Source organism: Drosophila mojavensis, unplaced genomic scaffold, assembly GCF_018153725.1.
Source record: "Drosophila mojavensis isolate 15081-1352.22 unplaced genomic scaffold, ASM1815372v1 contig_231, whole genome shotgun sequence".
NCBI classification, from domain to species: Eukaryota; Metazoa; Arthropoda; class Insecta; order Diptera; family Drosophilidae; genus Drosophila; species Drosophila mojavensis.
Window position 1 is genome coordinate 4,762,133 of NW_025318772.1, and position 18,552 is coordinate 4,780,684.

At 43.6% G+C, this 18,552-nt stretch overlaps 1 protein-coding gene across 1 annotated transcript; it reads right to left on the reverse strand.

Moving 5' to 3' along the window:
• Positions 1–15,601: 15,601 nt before the first annotated feature.
• LOC6574963 (metallothionein-3) lies at positions 15,602–16,096 on the reverse strand. Its single transcript, XM_002000954.4, has 2 exons — positions 15,987–16,096; positions 15,602–15,901 (listed from the first exon to the last, which is right to left on the reverse strand). The coding sequence occupies exons 1-2, from the start codon at positions 16,009–16,011 to the stop codon at positions 15,789–15,791; spliced, it is 138 nt and encodes a 45-aa protein (XP_002000990.1). The 5' UTR covers positions 16,012–16,096; the 3' UTR covers positions 15,602–15,788.
• Between the last annotated feature and the right edge of the window lie 2,456 nt (positions 16,097–18,552).

The window sequence follows — 18,552 nt, forward strand, 5'->3', positions numbered from 1 at the left end:
TAGGCAGCGCCATGTGTCACAGCCATCAGTGTGTGAGTGTGTATGAGTGCGTATTGTTGCTGTGCCTGAATTGAGGTTGAGCACGAGGCCGCCGTAGCGCACGCACATTTATCTGCCTGCCATGATTACGTGTTTGCCATTTTATCACTAAAACTGTTGCGCTTCTCTGGATGCTCTCTGTGCAGCCTGCCTCCTGTTCCATGCCACATGCCACATGCCTGCTACTTACCTTACCATACACACACGTATACACACACACTTCAGTGTAATGGCAACTTTTGTCTGGCGTCCGTTTATCTGTCTGTTGGCTTTGTTTGGTTTCTGTTGCTGCTGCTCAGTGCTTTGTTCTGCTTGGAATTGCCTTTTATTTTCTGTTAATTGAAGTTGCTGCCATCACATTTTTCTTCCTTTTCCCCCTCCACACACACGTGCAGGCATAAAGTAGCAGGCGGTTTGTGTGTGTGTGTGTGTGTGGGTTGATTTTTTTTTTTTTTTTTTGCTTTTATTGCCGCATCTACTTTTTCCCTGTTTTTGCAATTTTAATTAAAAACGTGTTTATAACAGCGCAAAATGCTGATGAGTGAGCAGAATAATTTATTTCAAATATACAAAATAAAATGCCAGACTAATACAAACAGCAATGCGAGAATGTGTGCGTATGCGTGTGGGTGTGAGAAACAGAAAGAGAGAGAGAGAGAGAGAGGGAGAGAGTTGGAAGCGAGGCAATTAATGGCCATATTCATGCCAAGCATTTGTAGCCGTTTATTAAGTTAACTTTTTTATGGCTTATCGCAAATATCGACTTGCAACACTTTATTAATTGCGATTTCAAGCTGGCAGCCCGAAAGTATGCAACATCTTTCAGCGCCTGCTGAGCGAGAGCGAACGTATCCTTTCGAGTGGCCCATGCTGAGGCACATTTATCCATTAGAAATTCCTTTGCATAACACTGAGGGAATCTATATTGCCATGCAACCACAGTGGCACTGCGGAATATGCGCTGCAGCACAAAGAATTCAATTCAATTGAAATTCAAATTCAAATGCGCATTGCCAGCACGCCAAGCCATCGCAGGAGGCAACGGCTGCACTGGCAGCATCCATTATTTGTCGATTTTACACATGGCCGTGGAAGGAGGGCAGAAAAGCAAAAGGTTCCTTAAGCAGCGACTCTGAGCGAGAGACATGGCTGTGCTGCCAGCGTAGGTATGTCGGAGCTAAGAATCGAAGGGCCTACACGTTTGCAAAGATGCAACTGTTGGCCAATGAACAACGGGCCATTGCCGATAACTTGGCTCGGGCCGCGCCCCAAAGTGTGAGCTGTGCAATATTCAATTGCAACGAATATTACAACGCCATTTGCCAAGCTCAGCACCTTTGGCCAAAACACGACCCAGACATGGGCGAGCGAAGCAAACAAAGCAGTGGAGCAGCAACTGCAAGGCAGGCGCCAGCAGCTGGAAGCTGAGAGCTGTGAGCCGAGAGCTGGAAGCCAAGAGCCAGCCATGCATCATTTGCATAGCCCCATGGGCCGGGCTGGCTGCCTGAACAAAGCTGCGAAGCAAGTCTCTGGACATGCAGACAATATAGACAGACAGCCGTTCGATGCGCTCAAGTGTAGAAAGGCTACAAAAAAAAAAAAAAAAAAGAAACACACACACACACATACACACAAAGTAGATGGAAAAGGGGGCTTGGGTAACCGGTAACAGCAACAAAGGGATAAAACGAAAAAAAAAATGAGAAACAAAAATAGCTAAGGAGCCAAATACTTGAACATTTGCAAACGCGGCAAAGTAGCGAAAATTTGCAAATTGATTGCATTCCAGTGCCAAGAAGAGCCGCTGCAGCAGTGGAGGCCAACACCCCGCCGTGATATAAAATCTTCGAGTGCAAATTTTGCACATTCTTGTTGGCAACTTTGGGAATTTCTCAAAATGTTCGCTTTCGAGGCGCTGCCAATCGAAAAGTCGCTCCAAGGCTCACTCTCCATGCCACTCATATCCGACGCTCAAGCATATTCAATTAATGTCAAAAGAAGCGCGCCTGCCCATCCTCCCGGTAATCAAATTATTCAAATCTGGCGCGCAATTAGGAGAGTGAATCGCGTAGCAGCTTTAAGTCAATTTGTGATGCATGACAGCAAAAAAAAAAAAAAAAATAATAATAATAAAAAAAAGGAAAAAAGGAAAAAATCAGAAACAACGACGACGTGCGTCTCGATGTCAACGTCAAATGATTTGATCATGTTTTGTGCATCATTTGCGAGCTCATAAAACATGCAAGCACTCTGTCGCAGTTGGTTGCCCATCATGCCGGAAAAAGAAGACCCGAATGCCGGACAACGAATGGAATGTGAGCGCAAGCGGGGGAGATAAGGAGCCCTGTTGGCCAGCAAGATGACACCTAGTGCAGAAACATGCCTAATAAATAATTCAGTGCGCAACAAGCGGACAACAAGCCCACTTGCGGTGCCAAACCACCCGTCCAGCCATCCAGCCGTCCTCCCGGCAGCCACTCAGGCCAGCTGCTGTGGCCATCAACCACTGGCCGTGCGGCTCTGACAGCCATGCGTCCTGCGAGTCCTGTGCTCCTCAATATTAAGAGCAGATTGAAATCTATTCAGATGTGTCGGCCCAAGTGCTGCCTGTGGGTATTCGAGCGTGTCCTTGATTTCAGTTAACGTATGTCCATCTGTCTGCAGCTCGACGTATGCGGCTCATTTGTTCGCCGGCGTGTGCTGAGGATTTTCTCTAATTCAAAAGAGCGATACTCCGATGGTGCTTCGCAAGTCTCTCTGGATCATTTTGGCAACATTTTCTACCACACAACACGAAACGCACAATAAAACGAAAAACAATGCAATAATCAAAGAACACGAGAATCAATAACTGCGACAAGCAAAAGCTTTTAGCCGGCCAAAATTGATGAATGCGACGAGAACGTCGAAAGTTATGCTCCAAGCCATGTTCAAAATCAAGTAGAATAGACATACAGGTAGAAATAAATACCATTTTATTAAATAATGTACCTGCCGAGGTCCGCCTGTTGTGCCTTAATACACTGAATCATATATTATACACACATACATATATAATACATATTTTATGCGGAATGAAAATTATTTTGTTGGTTGATGCAGAAGTCGAGCGGTGAAAAATGAGGTAGCAAAAAATCATTTAGCATAATGATTAAAATAAATCATATTATAAAGCATTTTTTGGCGCCAGAGCAAACGGTGCGAGCGGCATAGAAACGGGCAGACATATGCAAGAGCTGGCATTACGTATACGTATACGTATACGTGTACGTATATGGATAGGAATACGTATACGCCACGTAGCCGGCCACGTTGAGCACAAACAAATGCAAACAGACAAACAAAAATGATTTATAAATTGGCACGACGTGCATAAAATGCTGAGCACAAAAAATTTCCACTGCATACGTAATGAGTCTGGAGACCCAGCACACATCTACGCCCCAAAACGAAGACCCAGAACCCAAGCCCAGGCCCAAGCCCGAGTCTGGCTAGCTGGCTGGACGATGACTTCCGAATCATGTGAGTGTGCAAGAAGTGGCATTTAAATGCGCGCATTTATTCACTTATAAATGCTAAAAATAAAAATATGCTAGGGGAATATGCTAAAGAGCCAGGCCAACGTAGAGCGGCGCGGCGACGAACGAGTCGGAGCCAGACGCGGAGCCAGAACCCGAAAAATAGGGCCAAGTATGGCCCACAAAGTGCACCAAAACTTTTCTAGAAATATGTGAGAGTGTGTGTGTGTGTGTGTGTGTGTATGGCTCTGCATGTACTTTAAATCTCATTTGGCCTGCAGCGGCTCAGGAATTTGGCTAGAGCTAGAGTGAGAATGAGAAAGAGCATGAAAGAGCGCGGGCGAATAAGTAGCATAAAAAAAGGCTATTTTAAGGCTTGCGGCTGTTACGGCTACCATCAGCCAGACACTATCACTATGCAACGCAAGCCACTTTACACCACATACAAACACACACACACACACATTTGCTCACATAGCCGCTGTACGCACGCACATATGCCATGAATTTCATTTAGTTTGTACGTGTGTGCGTTAGTTAATATTCCACACGTATCTATCTTGAAGAGAGAGAGAGAGTGTGTGTGTGTGTGTGTGTGCGTTTGTTTGTTGCCTTTAAATTACTTCAACCATAAACTTATGCGTATGTGCAATATGCTGCTTATGTCACTTTAAATGTGCTGCGTAATCTGTTTTAATTAGACTTTGGGCAAACTTTAATAATCCAATTGCTGCACAAAGCCAAATGAAGCTTTTTATAGTTTCTGACAAAGCGTCGAAATGTGGCCAACATTTTTTTAAGTTCCCAATTGCTGCAATATTTTAGCTCGCTGCTGATGCTGCTGCTGCTGCTGCTGCTGCTGCTACTGCTGCATGTTTCTTTTAATGGCTGCCATGCGTCTTAGTGGGTAAAAATCTGAGCGAGCGCTGACAAAGGCAGCAAAGACGCTAAAGTCACCCACCGTGAAATTTCGTTGCATATTAAAAGCGTGTTCGCTGCTTGGGCTGGAGCTTGTTGGAGCTTGTTGATGTTGTGTGTGTGTGTGTGTGTGTGTGTGTTTCGAGAGCAGAGCAATGATGATAATGCGGCACACGTGCAACAAAATGCAAGCACTTAAAATATTTATAAGCTACAGCAGGTAGCAACGGCAAATGCAACATTTTGGCAGCGTCAGATAAATCACAGCCGGAAGGCAGTCAGCGAGGATGTTGCCTCGTTCAAATGAAGAAAAATGGAACTTGCAGCAGTGCAGGCAGCAGCTTGCCGGAATGTGGGCGCTGCAATCACTGCAACGGCTGCCTGTCCATAAACAAAAGCTAGTGCCAGCAGCCGAGCAACAATGCTGACCTTGTCAGGCCACAGCGAACGCCACAAACAACAGCGAACAAGAAAAGCGAAACTTGAGAGCTCCACTTTGCTGATGGAATTTCGCCAAGAGGCATGCCTCAAGATTGATGTGCTAAAAACCGTGTAAAGGTCAAATTTATGCGAGAAAAGTGTCAAAGAGTGAACTAGAGACACAGAAAAAGACAGGGAGAGAGAGAGAGAGAGAGAGAGACAGCCAGGGACAGAGAGAGAGAGAGAGAGAGACAAGGAGCGCGAATAGGTGACAAAGTGCATGATGATGCGCTTAAATATTTGATGGCTCAGATACGCGTTGGGCCGCATAAACATTAGAGTGCGAAAACGTGTTGAGGCTCCCTCGGCCAAGCTGAAGCTGAAGTGCCTTATTACAGGGCGTATATACATACGTACGTAGCCCTTTGGACGATTGCCGTGGCAACGCTCAATTAGTTGCAGCCACTTTAACTACATGTAGCCAGCGGCCAGCCAGCAGGTCTTTGCATTTTAGGACTTAAACCCGAAACGGTTGCCATATCAACCACCTGAAGATCCAGAGGGGCTGCCTCATTGGCAGTGCTCGTCCTCGTTTCGTTTCGCTTATTTACATGTCAATTGTAAATTGTTTTCCGTGTTTTAGCGCACTTATCGCTTTAGTGTTGTGTTATTTTGATCTCTATCGGCGACATTTTCCTGTTGGCTGGAAATCGAAAACATGTCAAGCGTTGCTCCGATATTGATGCTGAGGCTCGCGACTCGTGCTGGCGTGGCTGGCGTGGCGGCATCCGGGGCGGGCTATTCCCGAGATGCTGCTGTGACAGACTGCCGCCGACTCGAAGTGGCAGCTGACAGTCCGTGGGCGGGAAAATCACTTGGCTCGCTTGGAGTTATCTACATGCATACATATACATATATCACATGTCAATCTAATTTCATTTTTACGCCCCAGCAAATCGGCAGTGGAGGTCTACAGTGAGGCAATGACAACATATGGCCAAAGATGCCAGCCACTCGGCCCACTGTGCTCGAGCAATTTTTTTGACAACTTGACAAATCGTGTATAGACATTTGTTGACGCCGCTCGCACACACACACACACACATACACATGCTAGCACACTTATGGCACGTGACTATGTGAGCATGTGTGACAGAGTGTGGATGGGCTGGGTGGGCTGTCTTATCCAATTGGGGCCAAGGCTTCAAAGAGCAGCGGGGCACACAAGCAGAATGCAAAGCTAAATCAACACCAGGCAACAACAACAGCAGCAACAACTGTGATACGGTGCTGGCAACTGTAAAATTCAATGAATTGGAAAATGTTTTCCTAGCTGTTGTCATCATTCAGTGGCAGACATGCAGGTGGCCCAAAAGCATTGCCTACTTTCGAGGGCGCGCCATGGCCCAGCTGCCGTGGAACAAATCGTCAGCTAAATCTGGCTTGACATATAAAAATGAAACAAAGGCATTCGCCAACTGCTGCCCGTGGCGCCAGGCGACGCCTGTCCCAGTTAGAGCACTCGCAAATTGAATAATTATGTGCAAATACTCTTGTATGCAAATTAAAGCAACAACAACAACAACAAAATAAAAAAAAAAAGTGCCAAAATCAAATAAATAAATATGTATATACATATATATAAGGCTGTAGCACAGCTGCAGGCATGTGAGCATTGAAATTTCATTAAATACATTCCAGACGAGCTGACTGGGCTTTAAGCTGGGCTCGCTCGAAAAGCAGATACCCAGCATACTTGATGGCATGTGCTACTTTTGGATGGAATATTACATTTAGAGCAATGTCAAATAAAATTGATGGAATAGTGAGTGGTAAATCGAATGCTGTAACTCTCTAACAGAGAGGAGTCCAGGTCAACTCAGCAAGCACCTCTGAGCTAAGCAAAGGCCAACCTTACATACACTGTCAAAAACAGATATTCTTGAAGCATTTTCTTCAAATATAGACCATAAATTCAAATGCCAACGTGGAGGCAGCCAAGCGGAGGCGGGGAGAGAAAATTATGGACGGTGCGCGTTTTATGAAATCATTTCAAACGCCTTTGCCGATTGCGCCGTCGCGACGTCAGCGTCACTTTGTTTATTACTTATTTGCCAGCACACACGCACACCCACACACCAACACACACACACACACATACACACGGTTATACATTAGCTGAGCAACACGCACACACGCAGGCACAAATTTATGCACACAAATAAAATGAAAGTAAATTGATTTATCTGCCGCACAATACACAGCACACACACAACACACACAGCACATGAAACACATGGAGCGGGGGCGTGAGTGCGAGGGTCGTCCTTGGTACCGCAGGCATTCATTGGGGACACATTAGCCGGAAGACAGACGCCAATGCTGTGACCAGCGCACGCACACCCTCCTGAGCGCAAATGCAAATACGCTAATACACACACACACACACACTCACACACACCTACACACACACACACACCTACACACACACACCTACATATACATACACTAACACGCATGCTAATATGCTCGTAAAAAGGCAATTTCCACAAATTCGACGCACCTCCAGTGCTCACCTCTGCATACTTAAACATTTACTGTATTTCTCTGTTGTTGTTGTTGTTTTTTTTTTCTTCTTTTTTCTGGCTAACTCAATTTTCTATTGCTAAATCTTGCTCGTTTTGGCGTGATGAGGTTCCGAGCCTGCTGCCCTCTGCCCATACGCCCGGCAGCAGCATATAACTTATGCTATAGATACGCACACACACACGCACACACACATGTATATATGCATACACACACTGATATGTGACTCAGTCCCATTGCCATTTATTTCAATTTTTACAGCTCAGACGCTCGATTCGCAGACAGAAACGTGTTTTCGCTCGAATTACGCTTGAAACTATTCGCATTGAAATCATTTCATTGCAACTGTTTGTAAAATACAATAATGTAAATAATATGTTCAGTTAAATTCAATATACATATTTTGTACATATTTTACGGCATTTATGAAATTTAAACCAAAAGCGATTTAAAGTTAACGTAAATAAATATTTTAATCGACTGTTTGAGCAATAATTTTCAATTAGCATAACTGTTTCATTTTATTTAATTATATTACCATTTAAATAACAATTTTATTATCAGTGTAACTTGATAAAATTATGATATTAAGACCCATATAATTGCCAAATTTATAAAAAGAAAAAAAAATTAAATTTAATTAATAATAAATTGATTCCCATCAGATAATTTAAGATATTAAAAATATAATCGACTGATATCTTCAAATCTCTTCCATGCAGTTTTTCTTAGAGAAGTATTACAAATATTTTCAAATATATTAATTTAACACGTATTTATTTTATATTTTTATTTAAGCTTCTCTAGCAGAAACAGAATTTTTAGAAATTGAAAAACTAATCCAGAGAAATTTGAGAAACTTTTGCAAATATTTGATTCATGTATCCCAAAGTAAGTAAAAGAAACATTTGAGTTTTAAGTCGTATTACATGTGCAGTCAAAGTACTCGAAGTAAACATGACACCTCTTCATAATAAATTTAATCACAGCTCGGAGCAAGTAGAGCCAAGTCAGAATCCAATAGTCAAGTCGGCGCTTGAGAGAAGGCAAACAACGACAACATACTAACAAAAGTCAAAGCTATTGTAATAAATGACAGCAGACATCTGCAAATTTGGCGCCGAGCGGGTCGCTGGGTGGTTGGGTGGCTGGGTGGCTGGGTGGTTGGTGGCTGGTGCAAAGGGCAGCCGCTTGGCAAATGCCAGCACTGCAAATCCTCGACTCGAGCGCCAAGTGATATCCACTCGAAATGGCATGCCTGGGAAATTTTCTAGCATTTTAGCATCATTAGCATTGATTTATGATTAAGTTCAACCTCAATTTTCAGTTAAATCGTTTTCCATGGCTTGGCGTGCGCTGCCAGCCCGTAAGCTGAAGACGGCCCACACAGAATCGGGCAAGCCTTGTGCTACGGATTTGGATTAGGGCTGGGGCTGGTGGTGGTGGTGGTGGTGGTGGTGGTGGTGGTGGTGGCGGAGTGGTGCTCCGTGGTACTTGGTGGTGCTAGGGGGCGGCGCAAACGTCGAAAACAAGAAATCAGAAATCAGAATAGCTGCGATTCTCACAATCGGACGCACTGATGTGTATAATGATCTTTAGCTGGGATTTAAAGCGGATAATAAATAATAAAAATACATGGAGCCGGCAACAAAAGAGCGCCAAGTGGGCCAGCGCCTGTCTAAGGCATCGGGCTGTGCGACTGGGCTTAGTGAGTAAATCGGCTCGAGCTTTATAAAAAATGAATTGTTAAAAGGCCGCACAAGGACATACCTATAAAGGAATATAAATGTGCGCGGCTTCAACTAATCAAAAATGCTTGAATAACGCATTTAGTTGCATGGCCAACTCCATTAATAGATGGGCCCAGGCCGAGGTGGCCGATGTGGCCGATGTGGCCGAGGTAGCCGGACAGAGAATTGAAATAAATAGATTATTTAATGGAGAGTCAAGAGTAGAATACCAACTAAGTTAAGTGTAATGAATGATGCCGACGGGCATCAGAGTCGGCCCGAGTCGAGTCCTTTAAATGGAGCCGACAAATGCCGAACAAATTTCAGTGCACAACACAAATCAACTGCACAATACAACTTAATAATATTTCCGTTTGTCAGACACGATTTCCGAGCCCCGGGAGCAGGCCGTGCACACATCCACATTTGAATAATGCTGTTCAATAAATGGAATTGCCTTCATTCGGTTGGCTTCCCGTTGCCTTCGACCCTTTTTTTGCGGGCCATGTGAATGCGCGGTGATGCGCCTTCGCTGCCGCTGCCGCTGTCGCTGCCTTGCCGGCACACGATATTCATATAGCAGCCAAATGCCAAATGCCAGCAGCTGCAGCAACAGCAGAAACAGCAGCAGGAATGCCATTGAAATATGGCAGAAGTTAAAAGGATTTATTAACTCTTAAAAGCATCGCACAACAAAGCAAAAAGCCAACACGAACGAATCAAGCAGTTCCCACATACACACACACACACAGAGATACATATATAAAATAAATAAAAAATACAAATAACTTAACTGACATATACTCTAAAGGCAAACCGTATATCATATATTGTTATTCATGTGGCTGTATTTATGGCCTTTTCTCTGACATTGCTAACAAGCGTCGAGTCAGACATCAACTGGCAGACTCAGCCTCAGCCTCAGCCACTTGACTTTAATATCCATTAAAGATGGCCAATTTGCATATATACGAAATTGCACTCATTCATTTGAAGCTATCTTTAAGCTACAGTTCATGGCCCGAAGTCCTTAACAGCACTTGAGCATAAATATTTGAGCAATGATGATTTAAGATGACTTTTAATTGATTACATCTCTTTGGCACGCTTATCGCAAGGCTGAATTGTTTTTGATTGCATTGATAAGGAGCTTACAACTAATTGATGATCGTAAGCCGTTATTAACAACAACAGTTACTTGGCTAAAGCCATGCTTACACCGTCTCTCACCAGCTAACAGAATGCTTATGCATAAATTGTGCTGCCAATAAAAAACGAGAATATTGCGCACTCACACAAAATGCAACGAAATGCATAAATTTGCTTTATGCTTATGGCCATGGCAACAGCAGGAGCCAAGGCACAGACACTCCGACTCTGAGTCTGTCTCTATGACTCTGACTGTAACTGTGACTCTGACTCGCATGCTGAATGCGACTCGAAATATAACAATACATAAGAGTTACTTATGGAACTTTTGCTTCCTTTGAGCCACAATTTAAATTAAACACTTTTTCAAGCGTTCGCTGTCTTTGTGCTGCGATTGTTTCAGCTGCAATGAAAACTGTTATTTGTGAGAGTGTATGTGAGTTTGTGCGAGTGTGTGTGTGCGAGTTAGCTTAAATGCGCTTCTCGTCCGTCGTTTTTTGCCGCTCTTTCGCTTTTAATTCGTAAATTCAAAAGTTCGGAAGCTGTTAATAATGTGGACAGGCGCACGACACGAAGTATTTCATTAGAGCAACGATGGACGCCATGGACGGCACTTGAACGGCACTCGTCATTGGCGCGCTCCTAATTCCATTTCCATTTAAATGCTTCATTTTTGGCTGGCCAGCGCCACGCTTCAGACAGCCAAAGTGTTAAAAGCAATTACAGTGCGCGCCCGAGCAAATGAAAGAAAAACTAATTAAATCCTTTGTGCAACAAAGCGAACGACGCGCAGCGCATTGCAAAATGAAACCAAAGTGTGGCACGCTTAATGCGATTGATATGTATATATATCTATATATATGTATGTGTGTATAGATGTATGTGTGCATGCATGTGTGCTCGCTCAATGCTAATGCCAATGCTAATGCTAATGTTAGTTTTATAGGCGAATGATTAACAGGTCGTCACTTATCTGTTATGCTTGACCCGGGTAAGCAGATGCTCAGCGACTCAGATGCTATCACAATGGCTTTGCATAATGATGCGGCTGCTGCTGCTCCTGCTCCTGCTCCTGCTCCTGCTGCTCCGCTGCTCCGCTGCTGCTGCTGCTCTAATGCCATGCAAATCGATGCCTTCGCCCAGTTGTCTGCAATGCGGCAAACCGGCTTCCAAAATATCGTTTCGGTTATGTAAATGCCAGCAGCGAATCAATATGCTTTCGTTTTCAGCATAAATGCCACATAAACGACATCCATCTAGATGTAAGTGTGCTTAAGTTATGCATTTGTATACCCTGTGCACAAGAGCTGCGTGAAATGGGGTATGACACTCTGCAGAGATGACAGAGATTTGGTTCCCTTGTCTCCTTTAAGTGAAGTTTTATATAAAGAGCGCGCATCAACTAAGTTCCCATCTTCACTCACTTCTCTCGGGATGGGTCAACTCTAAGTCGAGTACTTATTCATTAGAGTTAACAATGTCAAGCGAGAAAGATGAACAGATAAGCACAGAAAGAGAGAGAGAGGGCGTGCGGGCAAGAGAGAGAGATTGAGAGAGAGCGACCTGTGTGACAGTTTGGCTCATAAATTGTAGTGTTGAAAAAGCGCCAAGTAGAGTTAAGTGGAAAGCGTGTTGGTCAGGTGCATTCGCCAGGTTAGGTTGCCACGCATACAGCTGCTCTGTCAACTGCTCTCTCTCTCTCTCTCTCTCTCTCCCTCTACATTGCCTCGAGTTGCACTGATTTATGCCAATCACGATTCGCTAATAACTCAGTGGCAAAGCGACGAGAGCTGCCCTCAACGATGTTGTTATTGTTATTGTTGTTGTCATTGCGGTTGGAGCTGCTTTTGCTGCTGTTGCTGCTGTTGCTGCTGTTGTTGCTGTTGTTGTTGCCACAGGTCCTGTCATAATGACAGTCATTTGAGGGTTAAATTGGATATGCCTCTTGCGTTGACAAGTCGGTCACGTGCGTCGCCCCAAAGAGGCGCACATAATTGACGTTTCATTAGCAGCATTTTTAAGCGCATTACCATGTAAATATCTATCAGTCATGAGCCAAGGAGAGCCTTAAAAACGAAGCACAGTTTAAAGTGAAACCCCATAATTAACACAGGGTCACCCAATGCTGACGTGAATTCGGCTTGGTCAAGTCGTAAAAACCCATATTAGCTTTAATAGACGCAGCGCATATCAAATTGAACTTGTTAATGTAGCCGGCCTATCCCACAAAACAGAACCACACACACACACACACACACACATACACACGCACATTGAGTCGAAATGAGGACAAATTTAATAAATGATCAAGGATTCAACAGCAATTTATGGCATAATGATGTTTGAGTGGAACCAAATGAAATAGACACAAGGCTATCTATATACCTCTCTCTCTCTCTCTCACTCTCTTTCTCTGTGTGGAACCTCTTTATACCCTGTCCTTTGACCTATGACCATATTTTATGTAAATTACGGGATTATACTGTGATTTGGAACAACTTACAGCTGCTGGCCAGAAGCCATATCTGGGACGACCTTCTCTAATGCATTTGCAGGCAAACAGCCTGTCTCAATTTGTGCCCCATGGCAGAGGTGTTGATGTGTGTGTGTGGGCGTGTGTGTGTGTATGGCAGTTTGTAAAGCTTTCGCTATTAAATTGGACAGCAGTTCGTTATTTTTTTTTTTCTTCTATTTTTTGTGTGGCCCTCAATGTGATTAATGGCTTGAAAACTTGTTTTCTAATTATTTAACACCCAGAAACTACGACAATTAATTATGTGGCTCAACAATAAAAGTTCTGGCCGACATTGTGGGCGACGCAGACACAAATACAGCCATTGCACCAGCGACAACAGCAACAGCAACTGCAACAACAACAAGAACAACTACTACTACCACGGCAACAGTAAATTTTATTGTTCGCACTCACATGGACAACGCACACAATTTGTCCCTCGGGGACACAATTTGGTGTACTATTTCCTATGTTTATTTTTTGCGAAGCAACCAACATGAAATTGTTGAATTCGCCAAGCACACATATACAAATAGATATATGCTATATATATGTACATATGTATATGCCTGCCATGCGTATGCGTTAATTGTTTTTATGGCCAACACACACACACACACACACACACACACATTTGCACATGGTTACACATTGGCGCTCACATACATTAAAAAGTTTTTAATTAAACACAATTGTGACAATTTATTTAAACGGGCTCATTGCATATTGCATTTAGCCAAACGCATTTAGTTGATTTTAATGTCAAGCAGCGCCCCAACCGATGCTCCTTACAAATCGGAAATAAAAAGCGCCAAAGCAAACAATAAAAGCGAAAAAGCCAACAAATCCACAAAAGTGCGTGGCGCCAGCAAGTCAAAGGCCAAGTGGAGGCAGCCATGGCAGTCGAAAAAAGAAATCTGCTTAAAACAATTACATTTCAGCATAATTGGCTTTAATTGCTGGCAGCGCCCACTTTTGCTGGCAGCGCCTCGACTGAGGGTCATAATGGCATCTATCAGTGGGGGCGTCAGTCGAGAAGTCGTCGAGGGCCGTTCAGAGGCGAGAATACGGAAACGGAAACAAGCAATTTTGCGGCAAAGTTACGAGTGCCACAGACAACAGCAGCAACAGAAACAACAACAACAGCAACAACAACAATGGCAACAGCAACATCAACATCAAGAATATAAAGCTGTGCCACAACAATAAGCCAGACAACAACAACAACAACCACCGCCACAGCCGCAGAGTAAAGTAAAACCGAGCTAGGGATGCTCATTAAACTGTATAAATAGGATGATGGGAGTAAGAGTTGGAGCTGTAGCAGGAGCAGGAAGTGTGGCAGAACAACCTAAAAAGTGTTGCAAACTTTTGCGTTAGTGTTGCACAGTAAACTTGCTTAGAGAGTGTTGCAAATGTTTGCGGCTAGTTTGCTGGCCAATTGGTCAACAAGCCAAAGCCAGGAACCAAAACTTAATCGTCTCAGCTCAACTTTAGTGCATAAGCCATCAGTCTTAATTGATTAGGAATCGCGACCTAATCAAATACCGTAAATCGTTTAACAGCCGCACTAAGCTGCCCAGCTGATATATGTATAAACATACATACATGTATATATAAATGTGTTATATGGAGACAACGCTTGGCTGATGGCAGCTGCTAATTAGAAATGTGTAGAAAATTTGAAGAGGAAACACAGCAAAACTTAACAGACAGTCCCGGCGGAACGGTTGCGGAATGTTGCGCGTTCATTGTTCGGGCTTAAATAGCTGCAGCTCATAATGAGCCAGACCCAGAGGAGCTCTGTCCGCTCCCTCTCTCTCTCTGTCTCTCTCCCCCTCCATATTGCTGCTTAAGAGGGCAACGCATTGTGGCAAGTTGAACATTTTGTGGTGCGCCGGCGTCTTTTTGTCTAGTCGTGCCTCATTGTTGGCTGCATAAATGTTTAGCTCAAGCAGCGTTAATTAATTGTTTAAGTACTTCACCCTCCACTGGCAGCTATTCTGGGTGGCTATTCGTGGCGTATACGAAGCTCGCTGCAGAAAACCCTGCCCCCTCCCCCATCCCTCACACACACACACACACATCTGTCTAGTAAATTACTTTCGCACACTTACAAGTGTCATCATTCTGTGTGGCATGTTGTTTCCCATTGCCCAAATGAGACCACATAAACTGCACTCGCAGTTTGTCAGCGCCACGCTCCAGCAGCAACAACAATAGCAACAACAATAGCAACAATGCATTGTGCATTTCAATGAAACTCATTTAGATATAAATGTGTATATATATGACATCGTAAAGCCACCAACACCAGTCGACGTATATTTACTTTTTGTGCTCTTCAAATTAAGTTTTATATTGGATACTAAATGGAATATTAGAAATGTAGCATGGTAGGCGAAATAATGGAGATATGATAAATAGAATATTAGAATTATCGACTGATTTGCTGTCTCTTTTTGTACTCTAGGTAAAGATGTCTAAGACATAACTTCAAGAGATGATCTAAAGAATTGGAATGTATGTATACATATCTGATGTGGCACAGCTCCGACTCCTTATAAATATTGTATGAAATTTATGCTGCTATTAAATGTTTCTTCTCAACTAATGAGGCATCTGCATATCGCTTTTTCAATTAAACAACTTGAAGTGAAGTTTCATCAACTATCAAGTAGCTCCATAGCCATTTCGCACCAAAAGGAGATAAAAGCACCAACAACTGCATCAATCAAGGCATATCAAGATATGCCATACATACATATATTCGACAGACTAACACATATTGTAAACATTTTTTTGTTTTTTTTGTTGTTGTTTTTTTTCACACTTTTCTGTAGCAGCTCCATTTGTTTGCATTCACTCAGAGATGAGTGCATAATTGGAACAATATCCGTTTACTTAGACTGTTTACGTGGTCTTTGTGCTGCAGCACTGCTCCTTGGTGCCCGTTTTGCAGACGCACTTGCAGTCCTGATTGCACGAGCAATTGTCGCCGCACTTGGAGTCGCTGCACTTGCAGTCTGCGCAGGTGAGATAATTCATGGCCATCAATGAGTATAAGGTGAAAATCATATATATTTTGTTTTTTGTATTTTGTATACTCACTTGTGCCACAGCCCTTGCAAACCATTTTCGAGTTGCCTTTAAAAGTATTTCGAAGTATTTCGTATTTCGGGGTTCTCCCTTAAGAATTTACTGGCTTTTACAACAATTTCACTGAACTTATTTATAGCTGCCGTTGGTTGGCCGAGTGCCGAGTGCCGAGTGCAGAGGAAAGTATTTTTGCACTCAGTTGAATATTCATTCAGCGGGTGGGCTCGGCGTGTGCAAAATCAACAAAAACGTGTGCAATGCATTTCGATGCGAGCTCACCTCAATCAGTCAACAAAAGATAAGAAGAATGCGATAAGAATGCCATGAGCTGTTGGCTCAACGAACAATTTCTCCAGTTAGTCCCATCAGTCAGTCGGACACTCTCTTATACAGTGGTGGGTAAGCCCGAGTGTGGTTGTCCTAATTATGACATCATCATAATTGCTTTGGCCCACTGAAATGCTGTCCCAATATTAGGCGTCGGTGGTGGCGCGCTTAGTTGGAGTGAAATTACCGCAAATTGCGAAAGTTTTTAATTGTTTATCTCGCCAGACGCTGTGGCTGTGGCTGTGGCTGTAGCAGTGCCCGCAACATTAGTGCAACATGGCAGCCGCGGAGGGGCAGGATACGCTGCTGCGGCATTGTCCTTGCCGCAATCACAAAACAGAAATCTTCTCGAGCGGATGTTTTGTAATTTGGCTTGTGCTTCTGCCTTGAGTGGGCTGCAGCTGGATGAGGTCAAATTATTAATTTAATATGTATCCGCGCTGCTCGGACTTCGACTTCCGCTGTAGCAGCAGCAACAACTCCTTTGGCCAGCTCAAATTTGTTGTTTGAAAAGTTAGCGGGCGAGCCCGCAGCGTCTCGCAGCGTCCTCGACCCGAACCAACCCGACCCGACCTGTGGCACAGTTGCCACAAACTTTGCACCATTTCCGCTGCGGCACGGCCCACTTCCGCGTGTCCACTTGCAGTGCCTGCTGCCCCACTGTCCCGCCCACCAGCCTGATTAACGTTTAAACTCATTAAGATAACGCAATTTTTGGCGTTCTGCTTAATTTTGCTGTCGCAGCTGCCACCATCACAGCCAGAGCGGACCGTGCCAAAGGTCAGCGAGTTGGAAATCTGAAATCTTGAGTCTTGAATCTGTTGCCATTGTCTGGCGCTCGCTAGTAATTGGTTTGTAAACAATTTCGCTTGCCCTTTGACAATTTGCCCGGCCATTTTGTTGTTTGGCTAATTGCAAGAGCCGAGCACTCGAGCCACTGAAGGCATCTTAGCCAAAAAACCTTAAAATTGTAATTTGAAATTGGCCCTGGCCAAGTGCCGCTTAAAGTGCTGCCATTATGGACCATTAGATCTATTTATCATATGTTCACGCTCAATTACGGCCTGTGGCGGGCAGTTCTTTGATAACGGACCGTTTCAATAATTACCCTGACCAGACCCAGCTCGGTGCGCAGCAGCTTGGCTAACTATGTTTACATGCCAATCAGCTCGCAATTGCGATTTATCGGCGAGTTTGTTTATGTGTCCAAATATTTATTTATCCCCCATGTCGCAATGCATTATTTCCATGTGATTTATGGACTAATACTAAATGGACTTATGCCAAAGCTGTTGTGAAATGTGTTATATATTTTATGGCACATAAATGTGTGCAGCTCAATTTAAGCGCTCAGCGGCAAAAATAGATGAGTCCTTGCTGAAGCAGATTATCTAATTGTAGCTATTGAGCATTAACTGCGAATACTGGCACGAATTAAGAGCCTCGACTGCTCATTAAGTTTACGCACGGATTGTTGTTGTTGTTGGCCCAAATACGGGTTAGTTAGTCTGCCAAAAATAGGCAAAATCGCAACAACCGTCCAGTTATCAACGCAATTCATAAAAGCACTAAAACAATTTCAATTGTACAACTCATCAACGGGCTGGGGACACACTTGCAGCACTGGGAATGGGCTCCGTCATGTGGTCAAACAACCGACTAACCAACAACAGCAACAACAACGACAAAGGATAAACGACAAGCCTGATGGAACTTCACGCATAAACCGAAAAATAGGAAAATGTTGAGCGACATCGCACTGAAACAGCTGCTGCCCGGCTCAGTTGTGGTTGCAGTTCATGGCAACGATTCCCAGCGTACACTGAAATCCTTCGCACACACACTCATACGCTTGCACACGCTCACACAATGACACACTTGCGCACACATGCACGCATAGGCATGTAACGGTCCCAAAAATGTTCTGCAATATGCGTCGAGGGGAAAATTCATCATAAATTTTATGCGGCAGCATGAGAGCCAAAGCTAAACGCAAACTTTTCATATGCTGTTCAAAAAGTGTCGCAACTGCTGCCAGAGATTCGCATACCCTGGACACGAAGCCAGATAGAAGTAGTAAAGCTGCGAAGCCGACAACAGATTTGACTGGTATAATCTGGAATAAGGGAATTATGGCGAGTCTTTTTTGATTCCAATTAAATATATTGTAGATATTTAAAATCCAAAAAATATTAGTATATAATATATAAAATCAACTGATTTATATAAAATGTATATATTTAAATTTTTA